Here is a 14,975-nt window from a genome sequence, read left to right on the forward strand (position 1 = left end):
GCCATCTCTCTTTCAATGAGGTGTGATATTTCTACTCCCAACAAGAATCCATTTTATAGAGCACACATTTCTATTGGGCACACAACACAGATTAATTCCTTCAACTCCTTCAGATGTACCAAACAAAAGACTATTTATGTTTCAAAAAGCCAGCTCTTGGGGGGGGGGGGGGGGGGGTCAGATGTTGATCCTCTTTCTGCAACAACATTTTATTTGACTGCTGAAGGGTTCAGTATACAGAGGCAAACATAAAAATACTGAAAAAAAAAACTACTGGAATAACAACACATGATAGAGTAATATGTGGAGAGGAGAGGAGGTTATAGGGGAGGAAAGTGTTGCGAGAGGAGAGTGTCGCTAGGTTTGGGAGAAAAGAAGGATTAATGTCTTCAGAAAAGTCCACAGTGCTGAAGCACGCAACCCAGCTCTTCAAAGCGTTTTTGAAAGACTCCAAAAATATTTCCCAGCCCAGAGAAAATCCCCTCCAACTACAGAGGGAGGCCATCGAGATTTCCCTATGTGTGAAAAAATCCCTCTTTTCATTAGTTCTTCCCATTCCTTAAACAGCTGTTAACAGTTCTCATATGTGTGTCTGAGACACACTCTATGCTGTACACACACATCACGCTTTCTCACAGGTTTCTAACTCTGTTTGTAACCTGCCCATCATATGGTACTGGCTTGTGCAGGGGTTGGCACATGTTCCCACAATATTTGGCTATGATGGCTGTAAGGATTAGCTCCAAAATACTCCAAATTCTGCCCCGAAGACACAGCTATTATACAACTGTGGAATTTTACTCGAGGAGCTTTGATACTATGCAGACTTTAAATAATTCATGTAGATTACTGATAAGGAAGAGTAACATTTACGTAACACATTAAAACCAAGGGAAACCGATGTCAAAAATGATCAGGAAGCACAGGTAAAAGGACAAAGCTCCTCAGCAGAATCAGTTTTCCTATCTATCAGCATGTGTAACCACTGTGGAACAGTGAATGATAAAAGCCAATGACTTATTTGACTTAGATCGTTTTACAACTTTGTGCTGTACTGGTCTTCCACAGAAAAGGTCCACAACGTTCCCCCTGAGCCATCCTCTCGACCTCATCTCACACGTCCACAATTCAGTTCCTCACGTCTGCCTTTACTGACTCTCTCCGGCCACATCAGTTTCTTTTCACCAACATCCATTACATTTACGTGATCTAGTGCTGACACTGTTTTTGGATCTCCAACTTATATGGCCCATTCTGCCCTACTTTCTGGACTCGATCAGTAAGTCTGGATTCTCTCTTTCAGGTCTTTCTCGCTGGGGCTGAATCATGAATCATTTCTGACTCACAACGTCGCAAAATACAGATTACAGTGAAATGCTGACATGTTTCAAATGTCACTGTGGTTAACACATTTTAACTGAGACCTTTTATCTACTGTCCTGAAGATTCATAGATTACATTCAGGTGCTGCTTTATATGATTTAAACCTACATGTACAAAATGTGGTAGCGTTTTTTTTTTTATCATTCTTGTTTTTCAAACAAGTGATCGTTTTGATAGATAGATAGATAGATAGATAGATAGATAGATAGATAGATAGATAGATAGATAGATAGATAGATAGATAGATAGATACATAGATAGATAGATACATAGATAGATAGATACATAGATAGATAGATATACTCTAAAACTGACAAACCCTGTTCATTTAAACCTGAGGTCAGGGGTTCATAGGCTGTGGTATCTATCTCCTCTACCTCCTTTGATATCTGGTATGGGATCATACGCCATCCTGTATATAGAGCTAATGTATATGGTAATGTGTCTCTTCACTTAAATATGTTTTTGCAGGCTGATATATGATCAAATGGCAATGTTTGAATGAGACAAACACAAACATGGAACAGTCTGTGCACAATGCAGAACACACAAAAGGTCTACTCCATGTCACTGTAGGTAAATACACACTGTGTGCTCAAAGCTCTCTCCTCAAACACTTTTGTGTTTCTTTGCCTGCAGCATGTGGAAATATTTCACATTTTATAACCGCACCTGACGCTGATCGGTCAGTCTGACATTGACTGAAATGTGTTTGGAGATATTCTAATAAATTTTCAGTTGCTAGAAGTGGCATAATTCACTGCAAAATAACACCAAAATGTTTGAGAGAATTCTTCTTTTCAAAGAACATCACATACAGACATTGAGTGACGATACCTATACAAATATTTTACAATCAATGCTTAAAATAAACATGCAATTTTTTCAGTTATTACTATTAGTACAGTTTGAAAAACATTTCTTTGCAATCACAACTTTCTCAGACCCAAATTTGTTTATTTATTTGTGTGACAGAGGATGTTCTAAGATGTTTGACTGGTGTATGTGACCTTAGGTGTTTCTTCAGCAGCTGAAATCTATTCCAGAGAGATGTGCGTGTGTGTGTGCGTGCGTGCGTGCATGTGTGTGTGTGTGTGTAGGGCGGAAGGGCATTATCATATGGAAGCGTTTAAGCCCTGAAGGGCCCTGTCACCACTCAACCAAGAACCACCCTCAGTGGGGCATGAACCTTGCAACCAAAGGTGAAAGGTCAGTGAGCTCTAGTGAGCCCAGATTCTTTCTGATGGGTGAAACCGTGGCCAGGTTTGGAGTCTAGGGGGTAAATGGGCGGAGATGCAGAGGAAGAACAAAGTTATTCAGAGTGTCTGCAACAAGTCACCAGTCAACTCAGTCAAGGCGAGGTTTAGCCCTGCTGAAGTCACCCTGTGCTACATTGTCCCTCTAAGGCAGAACATGAAGTGTTTTTTGACAATATTGTTAGTCGATGTTTGTTGAGCCTACATGCTTGTAATTGTCAGATACACAAAAGATCTAGATTTTGTCTTGCTATATGGTTGAAATGACTTAACTGATTGTATTGCTGACTACATTTATGATTATATGGTGCAGCCACCCACCTGTGAAACACGCGTCGTGTTACGGCTGTAAAGGCCCCTGAGGAGCAGGAAAACTGTCCCAAAGGAGACACAGCCCCACCAGGGCTGAACAATGGTGCCCCTTTTTCAGAGTGAGACATTGAATATCCAGGAGAATTCAATCTGAGCACAAACATTCCACAGTACAAAAGGAGGAGGGAGAGGGAGAGTGAGTGCAGGTGAAACAGCAAGCCCAAACAAGACCTTACCTGATTGCATTACGGGAACGAGGCAGCAACAAAAACATATTCCCATCATTTTTACACTGTTCTTGCTCAATGCAAGGATGAGTCTTTTTTCTCAGAAATGAAAGATGTGTGGTTTGGTCTAACTTATGTCTCACAGATTATTCATGTTGTAATAAATGTTCAGTGGTTTGTGTGTGTGTGTGTGTGTGTGTGAGAGAGAGAGAGAGAGAGAGAGAGAGAGAGAGCATACAACAACCCCAGTGCAGAAGGGGACATCTAAGCTTTTTTTTCCGTCACGACAACAAAAAAGGCCAGATCTGTTGATACAGTTCCCCAGATTTAGAATACTCTTGGCCATGTGTTACCCTTCCAAGATTCCTTCACACCTCCTTCACACAAAAGATTTGATTATTAGGCAAATTGGTTAGCCAAGCAGCTCTTGTTGACTGGCAACATCTAACAGATTCTTTTGTCTGTTTCCATAGTTCACACTGGTATGCTTTGATGTGGTAGAACCCTTTGTATGCCCTATACAAGGCACTGACAGAGGCCATGGGGCTAAGCAGTGATTGGTGAAGCGAATAAAAAAAACCCCTCTGAAACGGTTGTTCAAGTTTAAAACACTTCTGTAATGCCACAAAGCTACGCAGCCCGTTAACATTAATCAGAGCTAACGTCGGGACACGGCGAACATTGTTGTCCGCTTTTGTAAGACGGTACGGTTATTTTAGACAAGGCGATTGACGCTACCATTACAAGAATGGGGAGGGAGGCTTGAATTGACCAGAGGATGACTCTGTTATTACTTGTGGTATGTCGAGCTTGCTGGAATTGGAACAGAGAAGAGTGCTCCTTCACGTGCTTTTTTGTGACCGAGTGAGGGTTAATACAGGTGATGGCTGTAAGTTCTTTGGAAAGTGGACAGGTGATCCAAAACAACATATGGTTAACACTGTTTGTCTATCACTGCTGCCTTGTTTACAACCTGGGGGAGGAGGGTAGGTGATTTAGAGAATCAATAAATCAACAAGTAATCATCAAGACTGATAAGAATAGAAGAGCAGAACTGGGGGCTGAGAAGGTCAATACACGACACCAAATCTTTGTTGTGTCATTTCAGATATACAGAATTTAAACAGTAGATTATTTGTACTCAGGTTCAGTATGGTATTGTGATTTGTGTGTTTGAATTTGAACAGATTTAAGTTAAACAAATATATCTCTCACTATAGCAAAAAGAATAAGCACTCAATCTGTCTATCATTTGTGGGGATATTCCCCAAAAGCTCTCAAAAATGGTTTGATCACTTAACAGCTTTCAGAATACTTGGCACGTATTAGCATGATTTCATTCTTTAAGCGGTCAAAAACACCCTGTGACCAGGTGTAAGAAACACCCTGTCAAATTCTAGGTCATATTTCTCTCAAAAACGTTTTCTGCTGCGTGCACGTGTGCACATATACGTAGTGGTGACAGTGAGGGCCATCTGGCGCACCCTTGTGGTCATTCAGAGAATAGAAGTGGACTTACGTAATAGGTTAATTTTTTTTTCAGCTGTTGCAATTTCATGTGATCGTTTCATCCGTGGAGCGTACAGTACAGTTCTTGTTCTCCCTGAACAACCAAGCACTCTGTACAGAGCCAATGCCATAAGACAACCTTATAGTAATTCCGATCATTCAGCACTTCGTCCACAAATAGTAATTTGATCATTTCATGGTAAAATCCAAAATGGGTTTTTTCTTTGAAAAGCTACATGGTAAACATTGTAGATATTTTAAAAGCGCTACAGCAGAGAACATACTTAATATATACACTCAGTAGCTCTGCACTTTCCAACAATTGTTATAACTTCTAATGGTTTTCCTAAATATCCTAGTGTTCACCTTGCACATAAGATTTTCATTACTACAGCCAAAATGTAAAGTTTAGGAGAGAAGTGATGAAAAGAACATAGCTATAGTTGTAACATTTTATCTGTGCTTCATGCAGAAACTTGTCAAACAAAAATGATGGATTTATTCCATCACTGCTACTGTTATCTTGTCCTAGGGGGCAGAAGTCCCTGTGCTTTTTGCTATCACTTTATAATTTGATGATAACTTTTGCCTGCGGAATAGCTCTGTGTACCCCACAGTCTATTAAATACCGACGTGGCTGGTCGTCATAGAAACCAGCAGGGACCTGGCTCATAATGACTGGACTTGGACAGCCTACTTTCTTCTTAAAAACCAAAAAACATGTACCTGGTACCTGCTACTTCATCCTCTTTCATACAAATGACAGTTAATAACAGTAAATCAGAGTATAGTCCATAACTAGTCAAATTAGGTTATGTCCCAGCTGAGTGTTTATGGAGCATAAGTTTCTATAGCGATCTACCCAGTTAAGAAGTTGGACACCTTTGTGATCTGTGTAAACCAGAGCTGCACTTTCATTCTATCTTAACTAAAGTACACTCACACACACATCAATTTTGCTTTTAAACTGAAATGATATGTGACTTTTACATCATCAAACCTTGGTCATTATAACCAAAACTGAAGGCTATTGTAGTTAAGGAACTGGGAACATTTCCATGTCAACCAACGTTAATAAAAGACCAAAGATATCATTTGAATGTTGTGTGAACTATGACCATGTGAAATTTCTTACAATCATGCAAAGCAAAAACGTGTTGCTTTGTTTTTAGGTACATACCTCAACTCCACAAAATAATCTCAGTGTTTTGTGGCACACATTTGACAGTTGTTTGTGTCATGTCTTCAACAGTTCTGTTGGATTAACATCCATTTGCCTATACAAAACAAATGACAGTTTTCTGGGTGTTGTTCCCTGCATGGTCTACATACCATTGTTTGAACAATCCAGTATTCATTGTGCGCTTATGAATCACCAGACTGTTTTTTTCCCTGATTTGTAACTATGAAAGGGTGTACAGGTGAGAACCAGACGATATCAATCTATTGGTCATTAGTGTTCACAAAACAAAGACTGAGTGAGTAAAGATGTGAAATCAAATAAAATCCCTCCAAATGTGACACACCTGTTCTCAACAAAAAGTTTTATTGAGATACACTTCGGAATCTCCAAAACCAACAGACATCCATGGCCAATGGAAAACATAATTATCCTTGGCATTACAAATCTGTATTTACCAATAGATCAAAGCCGCTGTGTCTTCAATAAAGCTTTGGCAACACTGAATGTAAACCAAAAGAGGGACAATCATCATAAACAAAACACAAACAAAAAAGAGAAGGAAATAAGGAACACGTAAAATGTGAGCGAGGATAGATTTTCCATGTGTTTCATCAACAGCTGTGGCCATGGGAGATCGAACATGGCAAGAATGGGGAAAATGGAACAACTCTTCTAAAACAGGTTATTAAATTATTCATGCCTAATCATTTTTTCTTTAAATCAATCAATCTTTCTTTATTTTTAGCATCCATAAGCATGTCTTTTCTATAAACCATCAAAATCTCTTATTTAGGTGTACATCATCTCTGCCATGTGTGACATCTTCTTTGGAATATAAAGGTAATATTCCATGTAGCCAGAAAGGTCCTCTATTGTGATGTCATCGACATAAGCTCGGGCCTGTTCTGAACAAGAACGCGGAGAGCCTGAGGTTCCACCAGGAGTTCCGGTTCCGCTCTGAGTTCTGTGCTGTAGGGAACTCTGAGAGGGGTCCTGAGGACAAGGCAGTTTCCTCTCACACTCAGAGATGACGTCGCGCAGGCCTGTGAAGGAGTACACCTCCACGTCCTGCCAGCCAGGACACTGGCACGCCGACTGCCTGCACGCACACGTTCTGCCCTCCTGGAGCTTACACAGAGACTGGAAATCAGAGGGGGCGTTAGCTCCATTCTTTGCCCTGCTGCCATCCGCCCCCAGGGGGCTGAGCTCTCTGCCCAAACAGGGACCACTTTCCGAGCCGCTTTCATCATCAGAGGGGGGTCTGGGGCTCATCTGACAGGAGACCTGCACCTCCAGAGGTGTGGAGAGATGGGTGTCGTAGCCGGCTGCCCCAAACACAGGAGAGCAGGGACCTGAGGAGAGCAGCTCCTTCTTTGCTGGGACGCCGACGGAGGAGCCAGGGTCCTCAGTCTCCGAGGGGCTCTTGTGCTTGAGGTGCCCTGGGATGGGAGACAATTTAGAGCCGCAGTAGGTGAATTTAGGCGGGTGAAGGATGGGAGACTTTGACCTCCTTCTCCTTTGACTCCTCACTGCTCCTCTGGCCGATTTCCGCACACCCCTGTCAGTTAAAGTGAAAAAGTTACATAAGTGAACTGTTAAGGAATGTTGATAGCAGTTTTGTCATTTCCTTGACATGTTTAACAATTATTTCCCAACATCCTATGCAGGTCCACAGTGAGACAGAAGTTACAGGTTAAAGTAGAGATTCCTGGAGGACTGCTCACCCATGCCAGTTCTCTTTTGGACATGTGAGCTTGGCCTTAGCTCCCTCAGCATTGGCTCTAGAAGGTGCTCTTGACGCCAAGGTTTCACAAACATGCGCTGTGCCTACAGAGCTGCAGACACACACACACACACACATATACAATGACCACAACATTTACTGTAGCTTTCTCGTGCTCTGTACATTGATTAAAGCTGTTGTGAATATGCTTTAACAGGTGTAACAAGCAGCTATGCAACCTTTAGGAACAAGTATATATTTCTTGGAAATTCGCAGGCTATTGTTCAAGACTTAGCCTGACAGCTTAGTTCAGTGCCAATATCCATGAGTCATCACCCTTTACACTTCATGAAACCTTTCAGAAGGCCAGCCAATTCATGCCGGAAAAAAAACCAATACAAAAAAATAAACAAACAAAGAAATAAACAAAACAAACAAACCTTTCAGCATCCACTCTGAGCTTTTTAAAAGCTGTCTGTAGTGTCTCCTCTTCACAGTCCTTTGCTCCTGCTTCCATAGGGGCCATGGTGGTGCTGTTAACCGCCTCGACACTGAGGAGCAATCACATATAATGCAAATGATGCTCTCATGTTTTAATGTTTCACTGCTCTCACTAGCAAAACAAGTCTCTTCTTTTGATCAACCAAATTCTAACCATCTGAATAAATTTAAATGTTTTATACAGACCATACTTTTCTCTAAACCCTGGACCCCAGTGGTTCACTCCCCACACTTTGGCCAAACTGGTGTTCAACTGATTATTTCTCCACTAAACCAAACATTCGCTTCACAAGTGCTCAGTCAATAGTAAAACCTACAACTAATTTGGCGGAGTGATGAGGACCTTGCAGACACTCAGCTCATAACTTCAGCTTAAACTTGGTACCTCACTAGCTACACTTGCTAGTTAGCTAACTAGCATAAAAGGCAGGGTACGCTCTGCTACATTAGCGATCTGTCGAGCGTTAGCTGGTTAACGTCAAAATGATCAAGTATTTCTATACTCTCTGCTTTCGTTAATAACCCCGACCCATCTCAGGGCCTCCATAATGTGGATTTCGTAATGTCTAAACGTCATATTTGTACGTAGTATCACATTAGCACAGTTGGAATTTAGCTAACTAGGCTAGTTCGCACAGGAGGAAACCTATTCGTATTCAAGTTGGTTAACATAGCTGTCTACCCAAAACAGTGTCAGCAACTGAAATCATATCAGTCAACGCGAAGTTTCGCTAGCGGTAAACGTAACAAAAGAAACGTACGGGTCAGGGAATCCACCCCGCGGTCCAGTCTGTGGAAGCTCTGGGCATGCAGAAGCTTCCAGCTTTGAAGGCCTCGGGTGCGGACGGCTAGCTAAATGGCCAACAGGCTAGCCTTCACGCTAGTTGCGTTACCTCTCTTGTTTCTCCTTAGGGATTGTCTCTGTGTAGAACCAGTCCTAGAGCATCGGTCCTGGCCAAAGATAACGCCGTTCATAACGTTACAATGAAAGTATAGGTATTTTGTATGATCCGATTAAGATTTCTAAATATAAAGCGATATCACATCGGTTAGTTCTAGACTTTTCTTTTGCCAAGCTCTTGTTTACACTCGAACCACACGGAGTGACTGTGCAACTGCGCAAATTGATGTGACGTAGAACACACACAGAAACATCTGCGCCCTGATAACGTCACCGAAAATTCCCGTCGTGTCAAAGTCATTTGTATCATAACGCATATACAGAACAGCATATTGAACAGCATTTGTGAAGCACAAATGAAGCACGAATTTTATCCACTAATGACAAAAACGGATTTTCTGAATATGTGTAAACAATGTGAATTTTCTGTTATATTCATGGAAGAAAGGTAGCATTAAACAAAGCTTTATGAACTTAGGCAGAATATCACTAATTAATTGCATATTATTTCTCACGCCCCACTGTTACTGGAGTTCCTGTGGTTGCTTGCATTTTATTGAATTAATAAATTTTTTAAAATATATGATAGAATAACAGGGTACACAAACTGTCAGCATCGTCAGTTCTCTCTGTCCCTTCTGAATTCTGACCTTCTGGTTTAGCATGACTTTTGTTTAAATGGTTTATCAAACAAACAAGCCAATTACATTTCAAAATCACATTAATAAAACACCTTTAAAAAGGCTGGGTATATTAGATCAAGTCTATGTGTTTTTAAGGTTTTAAGGTTTGTAGTCAGAATGACAAGCTCTTTGTCATTACCTTGTAGATGGAGAGTTTCATGTGTCTTTTGAATTATTATAAAAATAGCCAATTAGCTCTCAAATTCAGGATTACATTATATTTGTTGTTCAGTTTCATGTCGGTGATACTTAGTTGGAAAGTCAGCTTTACTTCAAAGCAAGTGGCAGACGTTGTAAATTCATAAGAGGTTATTTTAACCGACAGCATGGATATTGATCTTGGTCTACAGATAAACGGATGTAGTTTCACTAATCACCAGCAGATGGAGCCAAGATGCAAAGGTTTAAAATTCAACTGAAATCAACTCTACCACGTACTTGCAATGACAGACATGTAGGTGTGAAATAGTGTTCAATAATTAAGCAAGAGACCCACACAAGGACCTTCACCTATTATTACATTCCTCAGGTTATTTGATTCCTTCCTCTCAAATGAAGTTGACACTCCATCATAAGAACCAGTGGATATTGGCGAAAATTAAATAAACTTTGCCTAATTACCACAGATTGAAAACCTGATTAGGGATTATTGTGTTTTTGAAGTAAACAGAAAACAGTAGAGACCGATGCCAAGTACAATAACTAAGCTCTGGTATCTTTATAGTGTAGTGGCAAGTTCTGGTATTATGTAATATCCTGTGGGCCAGGTTGAGACACTTGGGGTTTTGTTGGGAACTCCAGCCCTCGAAGGGTCCACGTATCTGCTGAGTGGAAAACTCTTATGAAAACAAACTCAGCTTTGCGCTATGCCATTACCCAATTTATGGAAGTACTATGGGGCTGAGCATACAGTTCTCTATTCATTAGTACAATGATAGCCTTTTCTTTGCTTAGTCGACACTAAAATGCCACACTTTGTGTGTGTGTCTGTGTATATGCATGTTCAGAGCTGTGGTGTTCAAAAGCTGTAAGACTACAAAAAAGACTACAAAATACTTCAAAAGACATCAGAGATCACACATGCAAAAGCTGTAAGAATTGTATGCATATACATATATATATCCCATATATATATAAAACCAATTCTATTGCATTATGGAAAATTTGATTTGATATGGGGGGGTGGTGGTAAAGTCAGACATGTGGCATTGCACATGGGCCTTGGTTTTCATGGTGATCTGAAAAAATTGCAGCACTTCTGGATGCGTTGGTGACTGAGATTAAGAAAAATGCGACCTCAGCCCACTCAGATGGTCATATACTGAAATATTTGCTATAAATATATTTATTCCACCTTTATATCCCTCACCTGTAACAATACGTTGATATGAAGAGACTGAGTGGAATGTACAGCTGTAGAATTATGTGCCCAAAGCCTTGGGCATGGTTTAAGTCCAGCTGATGAAAGACATCTCATTTCCCCCCCCACAAAAACCTTCTCATTACTGTGTAAATGAGCCATTTGTGATTCTTTAGGGTTTGGCCTTAATATCTCAAAAAGCCCCAAAGCATAAGTAAGTTGACATTTCTTATATATGAAACCAAAGAAACCAAAATCATTCCATGACAGTGAAACGAAATATAATGGAACTATTGAGTATCAACAGGTTTCATTAATTAGAGACTAAGAAGAATTCACGTCAGCCAGCTAAAATACCAGCCGATATTGTGTTTTCTTTTTTTTTCACTCTGTGTGTGGAAATAAACTCACACCTTTCAATCTGAGTATGCTCAGAGCTCACGCATCACTGTCAGCTCATTAGGGTGGATAGGGGTTCATTTTACTCAAACGGGGACTTTTAGTGATCCAAGCACCAAGTCTGGCACATGAACAAAAATGTAAGAAAAGACTTTTAGTCAAAGGCCAGTCTGTGGAAAGGTCTTCTCTGAGAATGACCAGAATGCCTGTCATTGCATCCTAACAGCTTCAAACAATACTGAAATCATGCCGCATTAAAAGCTTTTCCTCTAAAACTCAAAATACTTACTAAAAGTATTTTTGCTAAAAGCTTTACAGATGTTAGCATCTACAGTATATTTCACTCTATATTTTCAAATATTGCATATAAAAGAATATGGTCTTTGCCTTTCTTATATCTCATAAACCACACTGGGGCACAGATTTTGCTATTAAGCCAACTCACTCAGAGCTACAGCTAGACCATTTTGAAAAATGAACTAGTGAAATTGAAAAAATTAAAATATAATATGAAATGGCTGAACAGATAAAAGTATATGCAAAATGAATTTCACCACATTGCGGAGAAAATTCCATTTGTGTGAAAAGGCCACAATTTTTCCGCAGTGGCAACTTCACAACAACCGAAAAAATGTGACTGATGATAACTCAGAGAACTATGGAGGTCGTGTGACTTAGTCTCTCTGCTACTCAATCCCTGGCTCTCTCCACTGCTCCATATACAGAGAAGAGACACTTCTTTGTGTGAGTCAGAGAAAAAGCAGACATTCACGAAAACTCATCACGGCTCTCTGGGCTAGTTTCCAGTTTGGTCTGGGAGTGATCTGCGATCCTTTTTGTGAGGGCTTTGCTTTTTGGGCCGTCATGCAGTTGGCATTAATATTCCTTATGTAGCTCCTTAATCCCATGCAGTCACCTGTGACATAGTAGCGAATAATCAGATGTAAGACTAAACAGCACAATAATGTGACTCAAGCAGAAAATCTAGAGAAAAGTACAAAGACAGAAGGCATTACATCTGTTGAGACCTTTGATATGCTGTTCAGAGCATTGATTAGGCTCATTAAAACCACTGGAAAGTCTTTAATGCTGACATAAAAATCAAAGCGGGGGCACCCTTTGCATCACTCAAGTTGCAAGTAAAAATACAGAGCTGAAAAACTACACTTGGATGACACTGTTGTACTTGCTTTGCTTACCAGGTTCATATATCCAGAAGTTTGAGTTACTGAATGAAAAGAAAAAAAAAGTCAAAATTTGACTTGTCATGAGATGTTTATTTCATAAAAAAGCATTTTACTAAGTCACTTAAAGGATTGTATTAAAAAGCTACAAAGTCCTTATATCATTAAATCTAACCCAATCCATAACTTTAACCATCAGCAATCTTTCTTATTCTATACAGTCTTGTGTGTCACATTTTTGAGTGAAATGACACCTGAAGGATGAAAAGAAAAATGTGACCTGAGAAACTGAGGATAAAAAAAGACCATCTAGTGGACAGAGTGCAGAAATGCAGCCATGTTAAATAACAGTAGAAGAAGAAGAAAAAAAGATACGGATACTCATTCTGGTCTATTTGACCACAGAATATTTGACATCTATATGAAGACATCAACTAGTTCAGTGTTTTGAATGTGGAAATCAAAGAGATGAAAGAAACCATTTATTTTATTGAGAGTGAAAAAAAGTTGAATGCTTATTTGTGTAATCACTGTTTAAATTGTTTTTCATTGAAAAACTAATGTAAGCCAACTTTGTTGCAATGTTGAAACAGTCAATGGAATTCGATTGTATTAAAATGGCCTGTGTCATTAAAACAACTTAAAATCAACACATCAGTTCATTCTGTGGGCAGCACCCTTACAGTTATTAGAATGATAATGGTCATTAAATTATTTCAGCAGACTATTTCATCAGCATTTAATCAGATTTTTCTGAAACTGAATAAATCATTTCCAAGTGCAGGTCAACCTTGACTTTGTCCTGAGGAACAACTCAAATCTTGGGTTTGATAGGAGAGATTCACAAAACCCAAACACATTTACTCTCAGCTCTTTCCTTCAGTCTCTTAACCAGGCAGAGGCCTGTGTTTATTTGTGTATTGTTCCATTGCCTCAAACGGTGGAAGCAACCAACTGAAACTAAGCACTCAAAATAAAAAAAATTAAAAAAAAATAAAAAAAAAGAAGAGAAAAGGAAAAGAATTAAAAAGAAAACGAAGAAAAAAATATTACATTATCCTAATGTTTTCCTGACATTTTTTTTATCCCTTAAGCTCTTAAAACACCATTATGAGATTAAAGCTGAAGGCATGAGGTGTTACTTCCAGACCCCTGTACTCCACACAGAAACATGCTGTGCTTTACGAAGGAACAGAGAATAACAGCTGCCCTGTTCTCACAGCCAAACATTGACTATCCTCAGAACCTTCAATGACGTTCCAGAGTGTTCTAGAATCTGTATGTTATGATATAAAAATGTTTAATTTCTCTAAAAAAGGGATGGATGCCTGGAGTTTTGCCCAGGTGAAGAGATAATCTTCAGATGTCTTACCTTAGCACTGACACTGTGAGATTAGGCAGCTTCAAAGTGGCTGTGAGATTTTCGTTACCAGGCGTGGTGCCGGGGGGGGGTCATTGGACAGAAACAAAACCACAGCCAGAAACAAAGAAAGAGAGTGAGAGAGAGAGAAAGAGAGAGAGAGAGAGATGGGGTAACCATACCAAGTGGCCTATTGAGAATAATCAATATAACATGTAAGGAGTAATACAGACTGCTTCAGGTCTATGTATGCATGCAGGTATGTGTGTGTGTGTGTGTGTGTGTGTGTGTGTGTGTGTGCATGTATGTATCAATAGAAATGATGAAGCATATGTCACTGAGCAAGCAAATATTTGCTAATGTGTTTATGTGTGTGTGTATGTGTGTGCGTGTGTGTGTGTGCGTGTGGGTGTGTGTGTGTGTGTGTGTGTGTGTGATTTCCCACTGATGTGTTAAAAGGACAGTTATGTTTATATATATATATGCCAGAACTCTCTTTTCTTGGCTATTCAGCTCTCTCCTCATGCAAGGAAGCCAGAGGTAATGGCTCAAGTAATGGCCCCCAAAGAGAATAAAATAGCTTAACTTGCATACTTGAAAGGTTTAAATAACCCTCCACACAAAAAAAGGCAAAACTATTTAATCTTGACTTCAAACACTTAATTTACAACGAGCATTATCTAAATGAGACAAAACAAAACAAAATCATGGTTGTCTGCCTGGTTGGTGATTATTAGAACATTTGAAGGTAAGTTTTGGTTGTGCTACTCTTTCGTAAGCAAAACACATCCAGAGGACCATGTTTATAATTCTATTTGCCAAGTTCATGGTGAGAGAAACAAGAAAGGGAGAGCAGAAAACTGTAAAATCATATGAATTTACAAACTGAATTACGTGTCATGAAAGACATGTGGCTTAAAGTTAGTGTTTTTTTTCTAAGGTAGTTCTTCAAGGCAAAATGTCAACTCAGCAGGGTACAGTGTGAGAGGTCAGA

General features: G+C 39.7%; 1 protein-coding gene across 2 annotated transcripts; it reads right to left on the reverse strand.

Annotated features, from left to right (window-relative positions):
* Positions 1-6,226: 6,226 nt before the first annotated feature.
* oser1 (oxidative stress responsive serine-rich 1) lies at positions 6,227-9,187 on the reverse strand. Of its 2 annotated transcripts, none has more exons than XM_030780800.1 (4): positions 8,988-9,187; positions 8,034-8,144; positions 7,595-7,705; positions 6,227-7,428 (listed from the first exon to the last, which is right to left on the reverse strand). In XM_030780800.1, exons 2-4 carry the CDS (start codon positions 8,117-8,119, stop codon positions 6,660-6,662), a joined length of 966 nt encoding a protein of 321 aa, XP_030636660.1. In that variant the 5' UTR covers positions 8,120-8,144; positions 8,988-9,187; the 3' UTR covers positions 6,227-6,659. The 2 variants fall into 2 exon arrangements, with proteins under 2 accessions (XP_030636660.1, XP_030636658.1); XM_030780798.1 differs by having other exon boundaries at positions 8,856-9,187.
* Positions 9,188-14,975: the final 5,788 nt, after the last annotated feature.

Source organism: Chanos chanos, chromosome 7 (genome assembly GCF_902362185.1).
Source record: "Chanos chanos chromosome 7, fChaCha1.1, whole genome shotgun sequence".
NCBI lineage: Eukaryota > Metazoa > Chordata > Actinopteri > Gonorynchiformes > Chanidae > Chanos > Chanos chanos.